Genomic DNA, 21,944 nt, shown 5'->3' on the forward strand with positions numbered 1-21,944 from the left:
GGACTGGAACATCTCTCTTAGGAGGAAAGACTGAGACAGCTGGACCTGTTTAGCTTGGAGAAGAGAAGGCTGAGAGGAGATCTTATCAGTGTGTACAAGTATCTGAAGGGAGGGTGTCAAGAGGATGGGGCCAGACTCTTTTCAGTGGTGCTGAGCAACAGGACGCGAGGCAGTGGGCACAAAGTGAAACACAGACAATTCCATCTGAACATGAGGAAATACTTTTTCACTGTGAGGGTGACAGAGCACTGGAACAGGTTGCCCAGAGAGGCTGTGGAGTCTCCTTCACTGGAGAAATTCATAACATGCCTAGACACGATCCTGTGCAACGTCTTCTAGGTGACCCTGCTTGAGCAGGGGGGTTGGACTAGATGATCTCCAGAGGTCCCTTCCAAACTCAGCAATTCTGTAATTCTGTGATCACTACCCTCTGAGCACTGCCAGACAGCCACTTTTCAAGCCATCTCACTGTCTGCTCATCTAACCCGCACTTCCTCAGCTTGCCTGTGCGGATGTTATGGGAGACAGTGTCCAAAGCCTTACTCAAGTCAGGGGACACAACACCCACTGCTCTCCCCTCATCTACCCAGACAGGCATCCCATCACAGAAGGCTCTCACGTGGGTTAAGCATGATTTCCCCCTTTGGGAATCCATGGAGAATCACTACTCTGGATCACTTCCTTAGCCTTCACATGCTTGGCAGTGGTGTCCGGGATGAGCTGCTCCACCACCTTTGCAGGGATCGAGGTGAGGCTGCCCGGCCTGTGCTTCCCTGCACCCTCCTTCTTGCCCTCTTTGAAGACTGCAGTCACGCTGGCTTTCTTCCAGGCCTCAGGCACCTCTCCTGATCTCCAGCACCTTCCAAAGAGGATCGGGAGTGGCCTAGCAATGACCTCGGCCAGCTCGTCAGCACTTCTGGGTGCATCCCATCAGGGCGCATGGACTTGTGTATGTCCAGTTTGCTTCAGTGATCCCTGCACCCATGCTCCTCCACCAACGGAAAGTCTGCCTTTCTCCAGGCTTTCTCCCTACCCTGCTGTTTCAACCTGATGAAGAAGGACAAGCACCACAGACCATTGCCTCCTTGCAAGGAGTCCTTCATACACAGTTTGACTATGTTTGCTACCTCAACTGTAAAGAAATTAGCCCTACTAAAGAAGTGAGTGCGGCAGACTTGATTTCCAAGCTCTGTTATTGAGAGGCCCCTACTTGGGCTTTTCCATCTGGCCTGGACCAGAAGTGCCTCTGCCTCGAGCCAGCACTTACACTCGCTCCCCTGGGCCTCACAGTCTGGGTGACTTTTGCCAAGCTCAGGACACAGAGAACCACGAGCCACCTGGGCCCTGCATGCCCAATGCCTTTTGCTCAGACAGCAAGGAGGCCCTGGGCTTTCCTCGGGGACTCAAGTACGGAGTTGCACTCTCTAGACTTGTGCACTCCGGAGCTAAAGAGAAGCCTGAAACGAGAGCTCGAGGACCCTGTGACCCTGTGCCCCAACAAGAGCTGGGACAGAGGCTGGCTTGGGCAGAGTGGTTCAGGTGGACCCTGTGGGACTGCTTCCAGGTGCTAGCCCTGGCTCTCGATCCCTGACTCAGAGCCTGAAAGGAATGAAAGATTCCTGTGGGGCAGGGACAGTGTATTGTCATCTGGGCGTACACTGCCCTGCAGTCTCAGGCGACAGTCAGTATCTAGGGTAGTTTCAGCAGGTCTTCTCCTTTTCTTGCTCTATCGAAAGATTGAACACATCTGGATCAAATGAAGAAACACAGCAGGAGCTGGCTGCACTCAAGGGAAGAAGGGAATTTTGTTGCTGTCATACGCCAGGGGTTCCTTGGGGGTTTGGGCCATCCCTGCAGAAAGGCATAGCCGTGAGATGGGGCTTTTCTCTGTTACCGCCCATCTGGGCCCATGTTCACCTGGAAGGCTGTATGCACTGCAGCACCTCGAAAGTCCCGGCTGTGCCGTGGACCATAAATTAACCAGGCCATCCCCTCCACGGCCAGAGCTGTAGCTTTGGCATGGGAGGCCTGCTTGTGCATGGAAAGCCCCAGGGCAGCACCGAGGCGAGCCTGGCCCGGGGCTCCCCAGGGCATTTGCAGGACAGCTCTGGCCCCTCACAGGGGCCCACAGGCAGAAGGAGCAGCTGCCCGTACTGCCTGCAGCTGTGTGCCCCACAGCCCGCCTGCTCCAGCAGCAGCTTCCCTCAGCCCTGGCAGTGCTGAGGTAGGAAGGAGGTGGTTTTCCCCCTGCGTGCCAGCCCCCACGGGGAAGCTGCCATGGCAGCCCGGGTGCTGGCGTGGGGCAGCGCGCAGCACAGCCACTGCATTCCTGCCCCAGCACACATGCCTGCCAGGCCCCCAAAGAGCCAGCCTCTCGCCACCTGCTTCTGCGTCTGCGTCTGCGTCTGCTCAGCCAGCTGCATTTCAGACTATGATAATGTTACAGTTTGCATAGCCTTATCTCTTTCCAAAGTCTTTCAAGTTTTCAGCTATCACGAGGTATCTTGCTATTGCACCTAGGAATTGGTTTTCCATCTCCATGACTGCTCAGGGATGAGGCAGGGCAGCCCTGCAGGGACAGCGGTCAGCTCCCTTGCATCCATCCCTGGGATGCAGCTCATTGGGTGCCAGGGTCCTGGGGGACACCGAGATTTCTCAAGTCAGCCCTTTCCTGATCCTCATGCACTAGCAGAAGCTCCTCTCCTGCCTGAGCCCTTTCCCTAAGCACAGCCGCCTGGGAGACCTTGTTGGCAAAGCTCATCGTCGCTTCCTCCTCCTGTACGTGCCCTTCTTCACTGGAGTTCGGGACACCTTAGGCAGGTCGCCTTCCTGAGGCATCAGCTCATCTCCTGAGCCTCGGGACAGACCCTTCTTGTGCTCGGTGGAGGCTCTCCTTCATTCCCTGCCGCCTGCCCTGCACTCGGGCAGATGCTGCGGAGGTTAAATGTGATCATCACAAAGGCAAAGCCCTGCCAGTGACACCACCCACGCAGAGCGCTGTTCACCTGGGGCATGTCCCCACTCCTACCCAGACCGTCCCCTTCACCAGCAGCGTCCAGGGCACCACCACCGGTTTCCTGTGCCCCTCAGCTTTGTCCCCAGAGCTCCTGGGTCGATCGAGATTTTCTCCAGGTCTCTGTGGCAGTGTCACTGCAAAGACAGCGATACACAAAAGCCTAGCGTTATCGTAGTCTGCAATGCAGCTGGCTGAGCAGAAACAGAAGCAGGTGGTGAGATGCTGGCTGTTCAGTGGGCCCAGCAGATGCATGTGCTCTGACACACAGCGGCACTCGGGCAGCCACGGCTGCTTCCCTGTGGGGGCTGCTGTGCAGCGGGGGAACCACCTCCTTCCTGCCTCGGCACCGCGTGGGGCAAGTGACATGGAGGGGGTCGGGTCTCACGGGCTGTGAGGCACACACCTGCAGGCAGCTGGACAGTGCCTCCATCCACCCACACGCTGCTGTGAGGGGCCAAGGCCCTCCTGCAAATGTCCCATGGAGCCTGGGGCTGGGCTTGACTTGGTGCCGCCCTGGAGGTTTCTAGCCCAGAGGCAGCCCCAGAGCCTGGCCCGTCTGGAGGGCTGTGGTGCTGAGGGACCTGGTGCCAGGGTCGACCCTGCAGCAGCAAGGAGGCTGCAGCAGATGCTGCCCCCAGCAGAGGACGGTCCCTGTTGGGGACAGTGTGCCAGACCCAACCCCATGGGGGCTCAGCCATAGGAAGCATCCACACACCCTGCACCTGCTGCAGACACCCAGGCAGGGAGCCCTGCTCAGCTCATCAGGCTCCCCACAGGGACGGCCGATTGGGCGCCCACCCACTGGCGGGGTGCATGTGATGCCAGAAGTGGAGCCGAGCCGCATATATGGGCATGCACGGGGATGGAGAAGGTTATTGGAGGTTGGGTCTCCGTCAGATGGGAGATAACCCTCCTGATAACGTCTCAAAAGGTGTCTGCTGCATCGATTGGCTCCCCCGGCAGGGGGGCCTGCGCCTCTGCCTATATATTGCCCTCCCAACTGCTGGTTCCTGTGGTGGCCCGGGAGGCAAGCGGGTGCCGGGGACTGCACCGTGGGGCAGGAGGCAAGCGGGATGGCCACCACCAGCCAGCTCCTTGCCAGGGCACTGGGGCTGCTGCTGTGCGTGCAGATCTGCAGGGGTGAGTGCCTGCGGGCTGCCTGGGGCTGGAGCTGCCTGCCCTCATGCCGAGAGTGGGAGGCAGGCTGGGGCTGGAGAGGCCACAGTGGGGCTGGGGTGGCCGCCATGGGTCTGTGCGTGACCTGCTGGAGGGCTTCCCAGGAACACCAGTGGAGACACATGGCCTGGGCAGCCCTTGGGGGCTCGCGGTGCCTGGGCTGTGCTGGGAACAGGGTATTTGCTGGTGGGACCAAACACTGAGCACATGTGACAGGACACATCTTCTGCTGTGTCCCCCTTCCATCAGGTGCTGGGTTTTCGGGGGCTGGAGACGGCCCTGCCTTTCTTCACAGCTGGCATCCTGCAGCGCCCCGAGGTTTCTCCACCCACATGGCCATACTGCAAGGCCAAGGCTTGGGCCGAGAGCAGGGAGTGGAGGCCTTCAGGGCAGGGGCCAGCAGTGGGACACAGCCCACCGGCACAGCCTGGCATGACAGGCTGCACCAGACACCTGTGGCACCCTGCTGAGGCTCCATGTCCTCCTTTATGGTCCCACATGGGCATCCACAGGCACCGGGGAGCTGCGGCTGGTTGACGGAGGCAGCCGCTGCGCGGGCCGAGTGGAGATGAAGCACGAGGGCCAGTGGGGCACCGTGTGCGGCTACGACTTCGGCTGGGATGTCCATGGGGCCTCCGTGGTCTGCAGGCAGCTGGGATGTGGCACCGTGGCCAGGGCCTCCCCGTACGCACCGTTTGGGGCCGGGGCCGGCCGGATCTGGCTGCAACCCCTCCTCTGCGATGGCACCGAGAAAGCGCTCCACAACTGCTTCCACTATGGCTGGGGCCAGCACTTCTGTGGTCACGACTGGGATGTCGGTGTGACGTGCTCAGGTGAGGGATCGGGTGACTGTGCTGGGGCAAAGCCCCTTGGCTACATGGGGTTGGGAGCCAGCATGGCCACCAGGGTCCTCCCCACTGAGGCCTCCCCAGGCAGACATGGGGTGCAGGAGTAGGGCTGGGGCACAGCACCCTCATGCCCTGTGGACACCTCTGGTGCAGATGCCGTGGAGCTGAGGCTGGTGAATGGAAGTGGTCCCTGTGCGGGCAGAGTGGAGGTGAAGCTGCAGGGCCAATGGGGGACGGTGGCAGACCATGAATGGGACATGGAGGATGCCGAGGTGGTGTGTCAGCAGCTGGGCTGTGGCTCGGCTAGAAGTGCTGACGACTGGACCCGCTTTGGGAAAGGCTCTGGACCAATTCATCTGGCTGTGGTTGACTGTCACGGGAACGAGTCCGCCCTCTGGGACTGCGCTATCAAGGGATGGGGGTCGTATAATGGCACCCATGGCTGGGATGTTGGTGTGGTCTGCCAAGGTAAGAGCCATGGGGTTGCCCCAGGCTGCCTCACACCCAGGGCCGGCTGTGCCAGCACCAAGGCTCTGGCGGCAGCCCCTCCACAACCTCCCGGCGTGTCCCGGGGACCCCCAAGAGACCCTGGCCACTGTCCCCACCAGGTTTCGTGCGGCTGGTTGGCGGGAACAGCACCTGCTCGGGCCGTGTGGAGGTCAGGCAGGGCCGAAGCTGGGCCACCCTCTGCAAGGCCCATATGGACCTCAACGCCGCCCACGTCATCTGCAAGGAGCTGGGCTGCGGAGCAGCTCTGGCCGTCACCGGGGCAGCGCGCTTTGGGGCAGGAGCCGGGCCCATCTGGGACGGAGGCTTTGAATGTGCAGGGAACGAATCCCTCCTGTCTGTCTGCACCCGCAGGGTGTCCCACAGCCAGGGCTGCACCCACACCAACGATGCCAGCGTCATCTGCTCCCGTAAGAGTGCGGGGCACGGGGCAGAGGCTGCAGTGGGGGGTGCAGGGTGACGAGCAGCAGGGACAGCAGTGCCGTGGGCAGGGACGGGGCAGAGAGGCTGCGGGCTCGACTATGGCAGCCCCCAGGGGTGCGGGGAGGCAGAGGGGTGCGTGGCAGCAAAGGGCCGCCATGCCTGTGTGCCCCCACCATCGTAGGGGGACAGGGCACGGGGCACGGGTCCGTCGTCTCCAGCACCCTTTCTCCTTCCCAGCCTACACGGGCTTCAGGCTGGCAGACAACAGCACGGCGTGTGCAGGGCGGGTGGAGCTGGAGGTGCGGGGCACCTGGGGCTCCCTCTGCGATGCCGGCTGGGACGTGCCCGACGCCCAGGTGCTCTGCCACCACCTCCGCTGCGGGTCTGCCACCTCCGTGCCCCGCGGAGGGTATTTTGGGACAGGGAGCGGCCCGCTGTGGCGGGACACGTTTCACTGCAGCGGGACCGAGTCCCACCTGGGAGAGTGCCCTGCCACCGTGCTGGGGATCCCCGCCTGCTCGCCGGGCCGTGCTGCCGCAGTCAATTGCTCAGGTGCGTGCAGGGCAGGCAGCGTTGGCCACCAGGGCCTCCTGGGGGGGAGGGGACCCGGCACCCCAAAAAGTAGGGGTTCCCCTCCCCATACTGCCACCGACAGCTGTGGGCCACAGGAACGATCTGGAGAAGCAGGGCCATGTCAGGCCAGGAGGAGGGCTGAGCCCAGGCACAGGGCAGCAGGGACACAGGCAGCAGGAGGGCAGTGGGGCCGTGCTGTGCCTGGCCGTCCCGTGGGGCTCCCCAGCACCCCTGGTGCTGCCATCGGCCCTGTTACTGCTGGAGCCACCCCAGGGAAGGACATGGCAGGGGCTCTTTGCTCTTCCCTGCCACCCCGGACCAACTGGCACCACTCACAGTTCCCTGGCTGCAGGTGCAGCTCCTGGGTTGCAGCGCCCAGACAGCTGGTGCCCAGTGGGCAAACACAGAGCCCTGCGGTGCCCGCAGCACCTCAGGACATCTCCCCTCTGTGCAGGGTCAGGAGGCGCTGAACCCCTGCGGCTGGTGGATGGGGAGAGCCGGTGCGACGGGCGCCTGGAGGTGGACCTGCACGGGGCCTGGGGCCGAGTCCTGGAGCAGCAGTGGGACGCCAGCAGCGCCAGCGTGGTGTGCCGGCAGCTCCAGTGTGGAGCAGCACAGAAGGCCTACACTGCCCCTGTGCAGGGGCCAGGGTTAAGCCCCGTGGGGCTGAGTGGGCTCCGGTGCATGGGCACGGAGGCTCGCCTGTCCCAGTGCAACGCCACGCTGCCCAGCACCACGCCGGCAGGCAGAGCCGAGGAGGCAGCGGTTGTGTGCTCAGGTGAGTGTGCCGGGAAGCACCCCGGGGCGCTGCAGGGGCCCAAGCAGCTGCCCCAACCCGGGCTGTCACCTACTGCAGGGAGCCAGCGGGTGCGGCTGGCAAGCGGCCCTGGGCGCTGTGCTGGGAGAGTGGAGGTCTACGTCCAGGGGGCCTGGAGCCGTGTCTGTGAGGACGCCTGGGACCTCTCGGACGCTGCCGTCGTCTGCCGCCAGCTGGGCTGTGGCATGGCCCTGGCAGCACCCAGCTCGGCCCGCTACGGCCAGGGCTCAGGGCCACTGTGGCTGGGCGCTGGGGGCTGCTCCGGGGCTGAGGCGACGCTCTGGGAATGCCCAGCCCCGGCCCCGGCCCCGGCCCCGGGGCAGAGCGGCTGCAAGCAGGGCGCCGGCACAGCAGTCATCTGCTCAGGTCAGCGCCATGCTCCACCAGGGTCAGGGGCAGCGGGGCTGTGGGACCAGCAGTGGGGCCAGCTCTCCCCACCGGCCTCCCTGACCACCTCCCCACACCCTGAGCAGTCCTGGGGGGCGAGACAAAGCCTTTAGCCCACTGACCGGGGCTGTCTGCTCCTTGGGGTGCTTCTCTTGGTGCCCCAGGGAGGTGCGTGGGGTGGCCGGGATGGTGGGGGTGTCTGCCCGGCCCCGGCTGAGCCGTGACCCCCCGTGCTGCCCCCTTGCAGAGCTCACAGACCTGCGGCTGGTGGGCGACAGCAGCTGCACCGGGCGCCTGGAGGTCTTCTACAATGGGACGTGGGGCAGCGTGTGCGCCAACGGCACCAGCCCTGCCACAGCCGCCGTGGTGTGCCGGCAGCTGGGCTGCGGGGCGGGAGGCCGGCTGCACTCTGCCCCCACAACATCCCAGGGCTCGGGCCCTGCGTGGCTGGCCTGGGTGCACTGCGGGCCGGGGACTGACTCCCTCTGGCACTGCCTCTCAGCACCCTGGCACCTGCAGCCCTGCGACTCCCTCGGGGACACCCATGTCACGTGCGACGGGGAGCCTGGAGACACCAGAGGGACTCCCACGCCAGCCACAGCAACCGGCTGCCCAGACGGTGCAGCCTGCACAGGTAGCTCTGCCCGCGCAGGGCAGCACGGTGGCCCCAGGGACCCTCCAGCTCCAGCCAGCGCAGCCCAATGGAGGGGGAGCCGCTCTGCCAAGGAGAACACAGCTGCCTCCATGCAGGGCTTGGCCCCTGGGCTGAGGGGTGCCCTCCTTGGCCTCCCTGTCCCCTCATCCGCTCCCATCATCCCCCCAGCCATCCACAGTAATGCAGGACGGGACAGGGTCCCCGGCCTCACTCCAGCTCCACCACATGTCGGTGTCCTCGCAGGTGCCCCCAGGAGCATCATGGCAGGTGCTGAGGCCATGCCAGTGCCCACCATCCTCTGCATCGTCCTGGGGACCCTTCTCTGCCTGGCCCTGGGTGCCCTTGCCACGCAGGCATGGCGTGCCATGGCTCGGCAAAGAGGTGGGTCTCACTGGGGGTCTCTGGGGCTGAAGCTACCAGGAGGAGGGGCCAGGGCAGAGCCAGTCAGGGCTGGGGGCTGATGATGGCTCCCGGGTCTGTCTGGCCATGGGGCAGCTTCGCTGCACAGGCTGGGGGCAGGCGCAGTAGTGGAGGCCAGGAGACCAGTGCAGAGCGAGGGCAGGACCCGGTACAGCACAGGGGCCAGGCAGGGGCACCAGAGTCTCTTGGAGGATGGGGCAAAGCAGTGGGGCTGGGCCACAGGGTTATCGGGGGGACAGCTGCTGACCCCCAGCATCCCATGTGCTGTGCCCGCGGCCTGCGGTTATGGCTGCCCTTGCTTTCCAGGCCCTGGCAGAGCCACAGACGCAATCTCCGAGGCCGTCTATGAGGAGCTCGACTATACCCTGACGCCGGAGTACCAGGAGGTGCCCAGTGGCTCAGGTGTGTGCAGCCTGGGCCTGGCAGGCCGTGACTCCCAACGGCCCCTCCATGCCCGGCACGGCCCTGCCCTGGCGCCTCTCCCTGCTGAGGGAGGTGTCTGCAGCACCCAGGCTGGCATCGCAGCCACAAACTGGCCACGGGGAGCTGCAGCACAGGGGCGTCTCCTGGCCCTCCACGGTCCTCCTCGCTCTGTGGCAAGGTGTCCTGCGCAGGGTGCTGGCCAGGCCGTGGGGCCAGGCAGCCTCCCCTAACACCCCATCCTCCAGGCTCCCCGTCAGAGGGCTCAGCGACAAAGCTGCCGTATTACACCAGCGACAGCGTGGAGGCCAGCAGCCCCGGGACAGCCCCAGGTACGGGGCCGGGGCACAGGACCGTGCTGCCACGCACCCAGAGGTGCAGCCCTCGCGCCGCAGCCGGTGCCAGCATGGGCCTCACGCGGTGCCTGGGGCAGCACGGCCGCGTGGCCCTCGGTTATTTTCTGGGCCGGCACTCGTGGCTGGGGACGAGCCTCAGGTCTGCCGGCTCCACCCCAGTGCTGGCAGCCCCACGCAGCGGGCCCCAACGTCGGCACCCCCAACTGTGCGGCTGCTGGGTCTGGCACAACGCGACCCCTGCCCCGGCCTGCGTTTCACTCCCACCTCTGTCACAGACACCCCTGCCCTGCCCAGGCACGACCCCCCGGACGGGTACGACGATGCTGCGGCCGTGCTGGACCCGGGAGAGGCCGCTGCTCCGGGGCCAAGCGATGGAGGTGTCTCCGAGGCGGAGGCACTGGGAGGTAAGAGGCGCAGCAGACTGCGCGACAGCGCTGCCATTGCAAGCACCATGCTGTGCTGCCGGGAGAGGCATCTCGCCCACGTTCTGCCATGGTGGTGGGCAGTGCCTGGGCATGGGGGAAGCTGCAGCCTGGGCCTGGCAGCCAGGGGGTGAAACAGCCCCTGTCAGGCACGGGCCTTGCTGTCCCCAGCAGGGAGTCGGCCCTCGCTGAGCCCCCTGGAGCCGCCGGGAGCCACGATAGACACCCCGGCCTCAGCGCCCATGGACGCGGGCTATGACGACGTTGGTGTCAGTGGCCCCGGTATGTTGTTGTGAGCACGGTGTGGCCGCGCTGTGGCAGTCCCTGAGGACACATGCAGCCCTGTGGGTCTCTGCCCCCGTGGAGCCACAACCCAGACATAGAGAGCATCATCCGCCTGATTGTGTGCCCGCTCGGGCCTGCCAGGGACTATGGGTACTGTGGAGAACTGCCTCCATCGTCCTTCCCACACAGCTCTGCGGGTGCTGCCTGACTGTGTGTGTGCTTCCAGTCTGCATTTCTCTCTTTCCTATTAAAAAAACAAAGATTTCTGGAGCCTCAGCCCCAGGGTCGGTGCTTCGGGCACATCGCCATCTCCTGGGGGTGGCTGAGGCAGACACGGAGCATGTCCTGCTCAGAGTGATTCCTCTCACGCGGAACCGGTAACTCTCCAGCTGCCCTCGTGCAGCTCCGGTTCATCACAGTTGCTGCTGTGGGCATTTCACACACGCTGCCCTAAGCTGGGACGCCTCCCCGCATGGTGCCCCAGCCTCTGCGGCTTGCACTCGCCACAGGGCAGCAGTGCTCCAGGTTGACATTCGCCATCGCCAGCAGTGCACACTACCCACGACAGGGGCTGCCGCAGAGCGAGCGTGACTCTGCGATGGCTGCGTCTGGGTGAGCAAGGCACACGCTTTGTGTGCATGATTGGAGGCATCACTGGGCACCACCGAAAAGAGTCTGGCCTCATCCTCTTCACACCCTCCCTTCACATATTTATACCCATTGATAAAGATCCCCCGGGCCTCAGGCTTCTCTTCTCCACACTGAACAGGACCAGCTCTCTCACCCTTTCCTCGTAGGACACATGCTCCCGTCCCTTCAGCATCTTAGGAGGCCTTTGCTGGGCTCACTCCAGTAGCTTCATGTCTCTCTTGTATTGCAAAGCCCAGAACTGCACACAGCACTCCAGATGTGGCCTCCCCAGGACTGAGTAGAGGGCGAGGATCACCTCCCTCCACCTGCTGCCAACACTCTGCCAAATGCAGCCCAGGATACCATTGGCCTTCTTGGCTGCAAGGGCACGTGGCTGCCTCATGGGTCAACTTGTCATCCAGCAGGCCTCCCGGGTCCTCCTCTGCACGGCTGCTTTCCAGCAGGTCAGCCGCCAGCCTCTACTGGGGCAGGGGATATTCCTCCGCAGGTGCAGGCCTCTGCACTTCCCTTTATTCCACTTCAGCAGGTCCCCCTCTGCCCATCTCTCCAGCCTGTCGAGCTCCCTCGCAGTGGCAGCACAGCCCTCTGGGGTATCAGCCACTCCTCCCAGTTTTGCATCATCAGCAAACTTGCTGCGGGTGCACTCTGTCCCTTCATCCACGTCACCGAGGAATAAGCTGAACAATACTGGAGCCAGTATGGACCCCTGGGGGACACTGCCACCGCAGGCCTCCAACTAGACTTTGTGCCACTCATCAGTTTGCGCAGAAGGGCACACGAAGGTACCTTCCTTTCTGTTCCCTGCGGCATCCCATCACAGAAGGCTCTCACGTGGGTTAAGCATGATTTCCCCCTTTGGGAATCCATGGAGAATCACTACTCTGGATCACTTCCTTAGCCTTCACATGCTTGGCAATGGTGTCTGGGATGAGCTGCTCCACCACCTTTGCAGGGATCGAGGTGAGGCTGCCCGGCCTGTGCTTCCCTGCACCCTCCTTCTTGCCCTCTTTGAAGACTGCAGTCATGCTGGCTTTCTTCCAGGCCTCAGGCACCCTTCCTGATCTCCAGCACCTTCCAAAGAGGATTGAGAGTGGCCTAGCAATGACCTCGGCCAGCTCGTCAGCACTCCTGGGTGCATCCCATCAGGGCGCATGGACTTGTGGATGTCCAGTTTGCTTCAGTGATCCCTGCGCCCATGCTCCTCCACCAACGGAAAGTCTGCCTTTCTCCAGGCTTTCTCCCTACCCTGCTGTTTCAACCTGATGAAGAAGGACAAGCACCACAGACCGTTGTGCTGGTGGGTGCTACAGTGAAGGTAAAGATGATGACAATGAGGAAGATCACGGTAAAGTGCGCAGAAGGAGTCCTTTATACACAGTTCGACTATGTTTGCTACCTCAACTGTAAAGAAATTAGCCCTACTAAAGAAGTGAGTGCGGCAGACTTGATTTCCAAGCTCTGTTATTGAGAGGCCCCTACTTGGACTTTTCCATCTGGCCTGGACCAGAAGTGCCTCTGCCTTGAGCCAGCACTTACACTCGCTCCCCTGGGCCTCACAGGCTGGGTGACTTTTGCCAAGCTCAGGACACAGAGAACCACGAGCCACCTGGGCCCTGCATGCCCAATGCCTTTTGCTCAGACAGCAAGGAGGCCCTGGGCTTTCCTTGGGGACTCAAGTACGGAGGTGCACTCTCTCAACTTGTGCACCCCACAGCTAAAGAGAAGCCTGAAACGAGAGCTCGAGGACCCTGTGACCCTGTGCCCCAACAAGAGCTGGGACAGAGGCTGGCTTGGGCAGAGTGGTTCAGGTGGGCCCTGTGGGACTGCTTCCAGGTGCTAGCCCTGCCTCTCAATCCCTGACTCAGAGCCTGAAAGGACTGAAACACAGATACGGTTCACCTGACCAGACACTGAGACAGGATGACCAAAGTGTCCCTCTCTTGCCTGTGCTGCCCTGGGTGCACCAGGGCTGGTTTGAGGCGAGTGTGGCAAATCCCGTGAGCTGTGGGGCTCTGAGCCCCTTCTGCTGCCTGTCACCCTTCTCCCGGCAGACCCTGGGCAGTGAAAGCCATGGGCAGGGAGTGGGGATGGCAGCAGGGCTGTGGCCGTGCAGGCACCCTGTGGTCGGATGCTGTGGGGCAGAAACAGTGTATTGTCATCTGGGCGTACACTGCCCTGCAGTCTCAGGCGACAGTCAGTATCTAGGGTAGTTTCAGCAGGTCTTCTCCTTTTCTTGCTCTATCGAAAGATTGAACCCATCTGGATCAAATGAAGAAACACAGCAGGAGCTGGCTGCACTCAAGGGAAGAAGGGAATTTTGTTGCTGTCATACGCCAGGGGTTCCTTGGGGGTTTGGGCCATCCCTGCAGAAAGGCATAGCCGTGAGATGGGGCTTTTCTCTGTTACCGCCCATCTGGGCCCATGTTCACCTGGAAGGCTGTATGCACTGCAGCACCTCGAAAGTCCCGGCTGTGCCGTGGACCATAAATTAACCAGGCCATCCCCTCCACGGCCAGAGCTGTAGCTTTGGCATGGGAGGCCTGCTTGTGCATGGAAAGCCCCAGGGCAGCACCGAGGCGAGCCTGGCCCGGGGCTCCCCAGGGCATTTGCAGGACAGCTCTGGCCCCTCACAGGGGCCCACAGGCAGAAGGAGCAGCTGCCCGTACTGCCTGCAGCTGTGTGCCCCACAGCCCGCCTGCTCCAGCAGCAGCTTCCCTCAGCCCTGGCAGTGCTGAGGTAGGAAGGAGGTGGTTTTCCCCCTGCGTGCCAGCCCCCACGGGGAAGCTGCCATGGCAGCCCGGGTGCTGGCGTGGGGCAGCGCGCAGCACAGCCACTGCATTCCTGCCCCAGCACACATGCCTGCCAGGCCCCCAAAGAGCCAGCCTCTCGCCACCTGCTTCTGCGTCTGCGTCTGCGTCTGCGTCTGCGTCTGCTCAGCCAGCTGCATTTCAGACTATGATAATGTTACAGTTTGCATAGCCTTATCTCTTTCCAAAGTCTTTCAAGTTTTCAGCTATCACGAGGTATCTTACTATTGCACCTAGGAATTGGTTTTCCATCTCTATAACTGCTCAGGGATGAGGCAGGGCAGCCCTGCAGGGACAGCGGTCAGCTCCCTTGCATCCATCCCTGGGATGCAGCTTATTGGATGCCAGGGTCCTGGGGGACACCGAAATTTCTCATGTCAGCCCTTTCCTGATCCTCATGCACTAGCAGAAGCTCCTCTCCTGCCTGAGCCCTTTCCCTAAGCACAGCCGCCTGGGAGACCTTGTTGGCAAAGCTCATCGTCGCTTCCTCCTCCTGTACGTGCCCTTCTTCACTGGAGCTCGGGACACCTTAGGCAGGCCGCCTTCCTAAGGCATCAGCTCATCTCCTGAGCCTCAGGACAGACCCTTCTTGTGCTCGGTGGAGGCTCTCCTTCATTCCCTGCCACCTGCCCTGCACTCGGGCAGATGCTGCGGAGGTTAAATGTGATCATCACAAAGGCAAAGCCCTGCCAGTGACACCACCCACGCAGAGCGCTGTTCACCTGGGGCATGTCCCCACTCCTACCCAGACCATCCCCTTCACCAGCAGCGTCCAGGGCACGACCACCGGTCTCCCGTGCCCCTCAGCTTTGTCCCCAGAGCTCCTGGGTCGCTCGGGATTTTCTCCAGGTCTCTGTGGCAGTGTCACTGCAAAAAGATAGTGATACACAGAAGCCTAGAGTTATCGTAGTCTGCAATGCAGCTGGCTGAGCAGAAACAGAAGCAGGTGGTGAGATGCTGGCTGTTCAGTGGGCCCAGCAGATGCGTGTGCTCTGACACACAGCGGCACTCGGGCAGCCACAGCTGCTTCCCAGTGGGGGCTGTTGTGCAGTGGGGGAACCACCTCCTTCCTGCCTCGGCGCCGCATGGGGCAAGTGCATCTGCCATGGGGGGGGTCTCACGGGCTGTGGGGCACACACCTGCAGGCAGCTAGGCAGCACCTCCATCCACCCACAGGCTGCTGTGAGGGGCCAAGGCCCTCCTGCAAATGTCCCATGGAGCCTGGGGCTGGGCTTGACTTGGTGCCGCCCTGGAGGTTTCTAGCCCAGAGGCAGCCCCAGAGCCTGGCCCGTCTGGAGGGCTGTGGCATCAAGGGACCTGGTGCCAGGGTCGACCCTGCAGCAGCAAGGAGGCTGCAGCAGATGCTGCCCCCAGCAGAGGACGGTCCCTGTTGGGGCAGGGCTCTTGCCGTGCTCCCTGGCACAGTGTGCCAGACCCAACCCCATGTGGGCTCAGCCATAGAAAGCACCCGCACACCCTGCACCCGCTGCAGGCACCCAGGCAGGGAGCCCTGCTCAGCTCATCAGGATCCCCACGGGGACGGCCGGTTGGGCGCCCACCCACTGGTGGGGCGCGTGTGATGCCAGAAGTGGAGTCGAGACGCATATATGGGCATGCACGGGGATGGAGAAGGTTATTGGAGGTTGGGTCTCCGTCAGATGGGAGATAACCCTCCTGATAACGTCTCAAAAGGTGTCTGCTGCATCGATTGGCTCCCCCGGCAGGGGGGCCTGCGCCTCTGCCTATATATTGCCCTCCCAACTGCCGGTGCCTGTGGTGGCCTGGGAGGCAAGCGGGTGCCGGGGACTGCACCGTGGGGCAGGAGGCAAGCGGGATGGTCACCACCAGCCAGCTCCTTGCCAGGGCGCTGGGGCTGCTGCTGTGTGTGCAGATCTGCAGGGGTGAGTGCCTGCGGGCTCCCCGGGGCTGGAGCTGCCTGCCCTCATGCCGAGAGTGGGAGGCTGGCTGGGGCTGGAGAGGCCACAGTGGGGCTGGGGTGGCCACCATGGGTCTGTGCGTGACCTGCTGGAGGGCTTCCCAGGGACACCAGTGGAGACACATGGCCTGCGCAGTCCTTGGGGGCTCGCGGTGCCTGGGCTGTGCTGGGAACAGGGTATTTGCTGGTGGGACCAAACACTGAGCACATGTGGCAGGACACGTCCTCTGCTGTGTCCCCCTTGCATTGGGTGCTGGGCATTCGGGGGCTGGATATGGCCCTGCCTTTCTTTGCAGCTGGCATCCTGCAGTGCCCCGGGGCTTTTCCACCCACTCAGCCATACACTGGGGCCAAGGCTCGGGCTGGGAGCAGGGAGTGGAGGCCATCAGGGCAGGGGACAGCCGTGGGACACAGCCCACCGGCACAGCCTGGCATGACAGGCTGCACCAGACACCTGTGGCACCCTGCTGAGGCTCCATGTCCTCCTTTATGGTCCCACATGGGCACCCACAGGCACTGGGGAGCTGCGACTTGTTGACGGAGGCAGCCGCTGCGCAGGCCGAGTGGAGGTGAAGCACGAGGGCCAGTGGGGCACTGTGTGCAGCTACGACTTCGACTGGGATGTCCATGGCGCCTCTGTGGTCTGCAGACAGCTGGGATGTGGCACCGTGGCCAGGGCCTCCCCGTACGCACCGTTTGGGGCCAGGGCCAGCCGGATCTGGCTGCAACCCTTCTGCGACGGCACTGAGAAAGCGCTCCACAACTGCTTCCACTATGGTTGGGGCCAGCACTTCTGTGGCCATGACACGGATGTCGGGGTGACGTGCTCAGGTGAGGGATCAGGTGACTGTGCTGGGCAAAGTCCCTTGGCTACATGGGGTTGGGAGCGAGCATGGCCATGCCCACGGTCCTCCCCACCAGGGCCTCCCCAGGCAGACATGGGGTGCAGGAGTGGGGCTGGGGCACAGCACCCTCATGCCCTGTGGACACCTCTGGTGCAGATGCTGTGGAGCTGAGGCTGGTGAATGGAGGTGGTCCCTGCGCGGGCAGAGTGGAGGTGAAGCTGCAGGGCCAGTGGGGGACGGTGGCAGACCACGAATGGGATATGGAGGACGCCGAGGTGGTGTGTCAGCAGCTGGGCTGCGGCTCGGCTAAAAGTGCCTACGACTGGACCCGCTTTGGGAAAGGCTCTGGACCAATTCATCTAGTTCTGGTTGACTGTCGTGGGGATGAGTCCGCCCTCTGGGAATGCACTATCAAGGGATGGGGACCATACAATGGCCTCCATGACTGGGATGTTGGTGTGGTCTGCCAAGGTAAGAGCCGTGCGGTCGCCCCAGGCTGCCTCATGCTCAGAGCCGGCTGTGCCAGCACCAAGGCTCTGGCGGCAGCCCCTCCACAACCCCTGGCGTGTCCCAGGGACCCCCAGGAAACCCCGGCCACTTTCCCCACCAGGTTTCGTGCGGCTGGTTGGTGGGAACGGCACCTGCTCAGGCCGTGTGGAGGTCAGGCAGGGACGAAGCTGGGCCACCCTCTGTGAGGCACACATGGACCTCAACGCCGCCCACGTCATCTGCAAGGAGCTGGGCTGCGGAGCAGCTCTGGCCGTCACTGGGACAGCGCGCTTTGGGGCAGGAGCCGGGCCCATCTGGGACGGAGGCTTCGAGTGTGCAGGCAACGAATCCCTCCTGTCTGCCTGCACCCGCAGGGTGTCCCACAGCCAGGGCTGCACCCACGCCAGCGATGCTGGTGTCATCTGCTCCCGTAAGAGTGCGGGGCGTGGTGAAGAGGCTGCAGAGGAGGGTGCAGGGAGACAGGCAGCGGGGACAGCGGTGCCATGGGCAGGGATGGGGCAGAGAGGTTGCGGGCTGGCCTGTAGCAGCCCCCAGCAGTGCGGGGAGGCAGAGCGGTGCGTGGCAACAGAGGGTCACCATGCCTGCATGCCCCCACCATCGTAGGGGCATGGGGCACAGGTCCGTCGTCTCCAGCGCCCTTTCTCCTTCCCAGCCTACACGGGCTTCAGGCTGGCGAATGGCAGCACGGTGTGTGCAGGGCGAGTGGAGCTGGAGGTGCGGGGCACCTGGGGCTCCCTCTGTGACGCTGGCTGGGATGTGCCCAACGCCCAGGTGCTCTGCCACCACCTCCACTGTGGGTCTGCCACCTCTGTGCCCCGCGGAGGGTATTTTGGGACAGGGAGCGGCCCGCTGTGGCGGGACACGTTTCACTGCAGCGGGACCGAGTCCCACCTGGGAGAGTGCCCTGCCACCGTGCTGGGGATCCCCGCCTGCTCGCCGGGTCGCGCTGCCGCAGTCAATTGCTCAGGTGCGTGAGGGGCAGGCGGCATCGGCCACCAGGGCCTCCTGGGGGGAGGGGACTCAGCACCCCAAAATGAAAGGTTCCCCTCCCCACACTGCCACCGACAGCTGTGGGCCACAGGAACGATCTGGAGAAGCAGGGCCATGTCATGCCGGGAGGAGGGCTGAGCCCAGACACAGGGCAGCAGGGGCACAGGCAGCAGGAGGGCAGTGGGGCTGCGCTGTCCCCGGCCATCCCGTGGGACTCCCTGGCACCCCGGTGCAGCCAGTTCCCCTGTTGCTGCTGGAGCCACCCCAGGGAAGGACATGGCAGGGGCTCTTCACTCTCCCCTGTCACCCCGGCCCCACTGGCACCACTCACACAGTTCCCTGGCTGCAGGCGCAGCTCCTGGGCTGCAGCGCCCAGACAGCCAGTGCCCTGTGGGCAAACACAGTGCCCCGCGGTTCCCGCAGCACCTCAAGACATCTCCCCTCTGTGCAGGGTCAGGCAGTGCTGAACCCTTGCGGCTGGTGGATGGGGAGAGCCGGTGTGACGGGCGCCTGGAGGTGGACCTGCACGGGGCCTGGGGACGAGTCCTGGAGCAGCAGTGGGATGCCAGTGGCGCCAGCGTGGTGTGCCGGCAGCTCCAGTGCGGAGCAGCGCAGAAGGCCTACACTGCCCCAGGTCCAGGGCCAGTGTCGAGCCCTGTGGGGCTGAGTGGGCTCCAGTGCATGGGCACGGAGGCTCGCCTGGCCCAGTGCAACACCACACTGCCCAGCACCACGCCGGCAGGCGGAGCCGAGGAGGCAGCGGTTGTGTGCTCAGGTGAGTGTGCCGGGAAGGACCCCGGGGCGCTGCAGGGGCCGAAGCAGCTGCCCCAACCCAGGCTGTCACCTGCTGCAGGGAGCCAGCGGGTGCGGCTGGCAAGCGGCCCTGGGCGCTGTGCTGGGAGAGTGGAGGTCTACATCCAGGGGGCCTGGAGCCGCGTCTGCGAGGACGCCTGGGACCTCTCGGACGCCGCCGTCGTCTGCCGCCAGCTGGGCTGTGGCATGGCCCTGGCAGCACCCAGCTCGGCCCGCTACGGCCGGGGCTCGGGGCCGCTGTGGCTGGGTGCTGGGGGCTGCTCCGGGGCCGAGGCGACGCTCTGGGAATGCCCAGCCCCGGCCCCGGGGCAGAGCGGCTGCAAGCAGGGCGCCGGCGCAGCAACCATCTGCTCAGGTCAGCGCAGCGCTCCACCAGGGTCAGGGGCAGCGGGGCTGTGGGACCAGCAGTGGGGCCAGCTCTCCCCACCGGCCTCCCTGACCACCTCCCCACACCCTGAGCAGTCCTGGGGGGCAAGACAAACCCTTCAGCCCACTGACCGGGGCTGTCCGCTCCTTGGGGTGCTTCTCTTGGTGCCCCGGGGAGGTGCGTGGGGTGGCCGGGATGGTGGGGGTGTCTGCCCGGCCCCGGTTGAGACGCGACCCCCCGTGCTGCCCCCTTGCAGAGCTCACAGACCTGCGGCTGGTGGGCGACAGCAGCAGCACCGGGCACCTGGAGGTCTTCTACAACGGGACGTGGGGCAGCGTGTGCGCCAACGGCACCAGCCCTGCCACAGCCGCCGTGGTGTGCCGGCAGCTGGGCTGCGGGGCCGGGGGCCGGCTGCACTCTGCCCCCACAACCTCCCAGGGCTCGGGCCCTGCGTGGCTGGCCTGGGTGCAGTGCGGGCCGGGGGCCGACTCCCTCTGGCACTGCCTCTCAGCACCCTGGCACCTGCAGCCCTGCGACTCCCTCGGGGACGCCCATGTCACGTGCGACGGGGAGCCTGGAGACACCAGAGGGACTCCCACACCAGCCACAGCAACCGGCTGCCCAGACGGTGCAGCCTGCACAGGTAGCTCTGCCCGCACAGGGCAGCACGGTGGCCCCAGGGACCCTCCAGCTCCAGCCGGCACAGCCCAGTGGAGGGGGAGCAGCTCTACCAAGGAGAACACAGCTGCCCCCCCATGCAGGGCTTGGCCCCTGGGCTGAGGGGTGCCCTCCTTGGCCTCCCTGTCCCCTCATCTGCTCCCCTCATCCCCCCATGCATCCACAGCAATGCAGGACAGGACAGGGTCCCCGGCCTCAATCCAGCTCCACCACATGTCGGTGTCCTCGCAGGTGCCCCCAGGAGCATCATGGCAGGTGCTGAGGCCATGCCAGTGCCCACCATCCTCTGCATCGTCCTGGGGACCCTTCTCTGCCTGGCCCTGGGTGCCCTTGCCACGCAGGCATGGCGCACCTTGGCTCGGCGCAGAGGTGGGTCTCACCGGGGGTCTCTGGGGCTGAAGCTACCAGGAGGAGGGGCCAGGGCAGAGCCAGTCAGGGCTGGGGGCTGATGATGCCTCCTGGGACTGCCTGGACATGGGGTGGCTTCGCTGCACAGGCTGGGGGCAGGCATGGCGGTGGAGGCCAGGAGACCAGTGCAGAGCGAGGGCAGGACCCGGTACAGCACAGGGGCCAGGCAGGGGCACCAGAGTCTCTTGGAGGATGGGGCAAAGCAGTGGGGCTGGGCCACAGGGTTATCGGGGGGACAGCTGCTGACCCCCAGCATCCCATGTGCTGTGCCCGCAGCCTGGGGTTATGGCTGCCCTTGCTTTCCAGGCCCTGGCAGAGCCGCAGACGCAATCTCCGAGGCCGTCTATGAGGAGCTCGACTATACCCTGACGCTGGAGTACCAGGAGGTGCCCAGTGGCTCAGGTGTGTGCAGCCTGGGCCTGGCAGGCCGTGACTCCCAACGGCCCCTCCATGCCCGGCCCGGCCCTGCCCTGGCGCCTCTCCCTGCTGAGGGAGGTGTCTGCAGCACCCGGGCTGGCATTGCAGCCACAAACTGGCCACGGGGAGCTGCAGCACGGGGGCGTCTCCTGGCCCTCCACGGTCCTCCTCGCTCTGCGGTGAGGTGTCCTGCGCAGGGTGATGGCCAGGCCGTGGGGCCAGGCAGCCTCCCCTAACACCCTGTCCTCCAGGCTCCCCGTCGGAGGGCTCAGCGACAAAGCTGCCGTATTACACCAGCGACAGCGTGGAGGCCAGCAGCCCCGGGACAGCCCCAGGTACGGGGCCGGGGCACAGGACCGTGCTACCACGCACCCAGAGGTACAGCCCTCACGCCACAGCCGGTGCCAGCATGGGCCTCACGCGGTGCCTGGGGCAGCACGGCCGCGTGGCCCTCGGTTATTTTCTGGGCCGGCACTCGTGGCTGGGGACGAGCCTCAGGTCTGCCGGCTCCACCCGAGAGCTGGCAGCCCCACACAGTGGGGCCCAACATCGGCACCCCCAACTCCGCGGTCGCTGGGGCTGGCAAAACGCGACCCCTGCCCCGGCCTGCGTTTCACTCCCCGGTCTGTCGCAGACACCCCTGCCCTGCCCAGGCACGACCCCCCGGACGGGTATGAAGATGCCGCGGCCGTGCTGGACCCGGGAGAGGCCGCTGCTCCGGGGCCAAGCGATGGAGGTGTCTCCAAGGTGGAGGAGCTGGGAGGTAAGAGGCGCAGCAGCCTGCGCGACAGCGCTGCCATTGCAAGTGCCATGCTGTGCTGCCAGGAGAGGCATCTCGCCCACGCTCTGCCATGGTGGTGGGCAGTGCCTGGGCATGGGGGAAGCTGCAGCCTGGGCCTGGCAGCTGGGGGGTGAAACGGCCACTGTCAGGCACCAGTCTTGCTGTCCCCAGCAGGGAGTCGGCCCTCGCTGAGCCCCCTGGAGCCACCGGGAGACATGATAGATGCCCCAGCCTCAGCGCCGAGGGACGCGGGCTACGACGACGTTGGTGTCAGCAGCCCCGGTATGTTGCTGTGAGCATGGTGGGGCCACGCTGTGGCAGTCCCTGAGGACACGTGCAGCCCTGTGGGTCTCTGCCCCCATGGAGCCACAACCCAGACATAGAGAGCATCATCCGCCTGACTGTGCGCCCGCTCGGGCCTGCCAGGGACTACGGG

General features: G+C 64.4%; 2 protein-coding genes across 2 annotated transcripts; both read left to right on the forward strand.

Moving 5' to 3' along the window:
• The first annotated feature begins 4,089 nt into the window (after window positions 1–4,089).
• Window positions 4,090–12,796, forward strand: LOC136991830 (scavenger receptor cysteine-rich type 1 protein M130-like). The gene is made up of 15 exons (XM_067295281.1): window positions 4,090–4,156; window positions 4,705–5,025; window positions 5,194–5,508; window positions 5,649–5,957; window positions 6,208–6,522; window positions 7,004–7,321; window positions 7,400–7,726; window positions 7,995–8,144; window positions 8,646–8,783; window positions 9,129–9,224; window positions 9,491–9,574; window positions 9,874–10,002; window positions 10,195–10,302; window positions 12,189–12,385; window positions 12,671–12,796. Exons 1-15 carry the CDS (start codon window positions 4,090–4,092, stop codon window positions 12,794–12,796), a joined length of 3,000 nt encoding a protein of 999 aa, XP_067151382.1.
• A 2,801-nt stretch (window positions 12,797–15,597) lies between these two features.
• LOC136991831 (antigen WC1.1-like) lies at window positions 15,598–21,804 on the forward strand. The gene is made up of 13 exons (XM_067295282.1): window positions 15,598–15,664; window positions 16,213–16,530; window positions 16,701–17,015; window positions 17,155–17,463; window positions 17,707–18,025; window positions 18,506–18,819; window positions 18,898–19,212; window positions 19,481–19,867; window positions 20,077–20,275; window positions 20,627–20,712; window positions 20,979–21,062; window positions 21,362–21,490; window positions 21,683–21,804. Exons 1-13 carry the CDS (start codon window positions 15,598–15,600, stop codon window positions 21,802–21,804), a joined length of 2,964 nt encoding a protein of 987 aa, XP_067151383.1.
• Window positions 21,805–21,944: the final 140 nt, after the last annotated feature.

The sequence above is a fragment of the Apteryx mantelli genome, chromosome 4 (genome assembly GCF_036417845.1).
Source record: "Apteryx mantelli isolate bAptMan1 chromosome 4, bAptMan1.hap1, whole genome shotgun sequence".
Lineage (NCBI taxonomy): Eukaryota > Metazoa > Chordata > Aves > Apterygiformes > Apterygidae > Apteryx > Apteryx mantelli.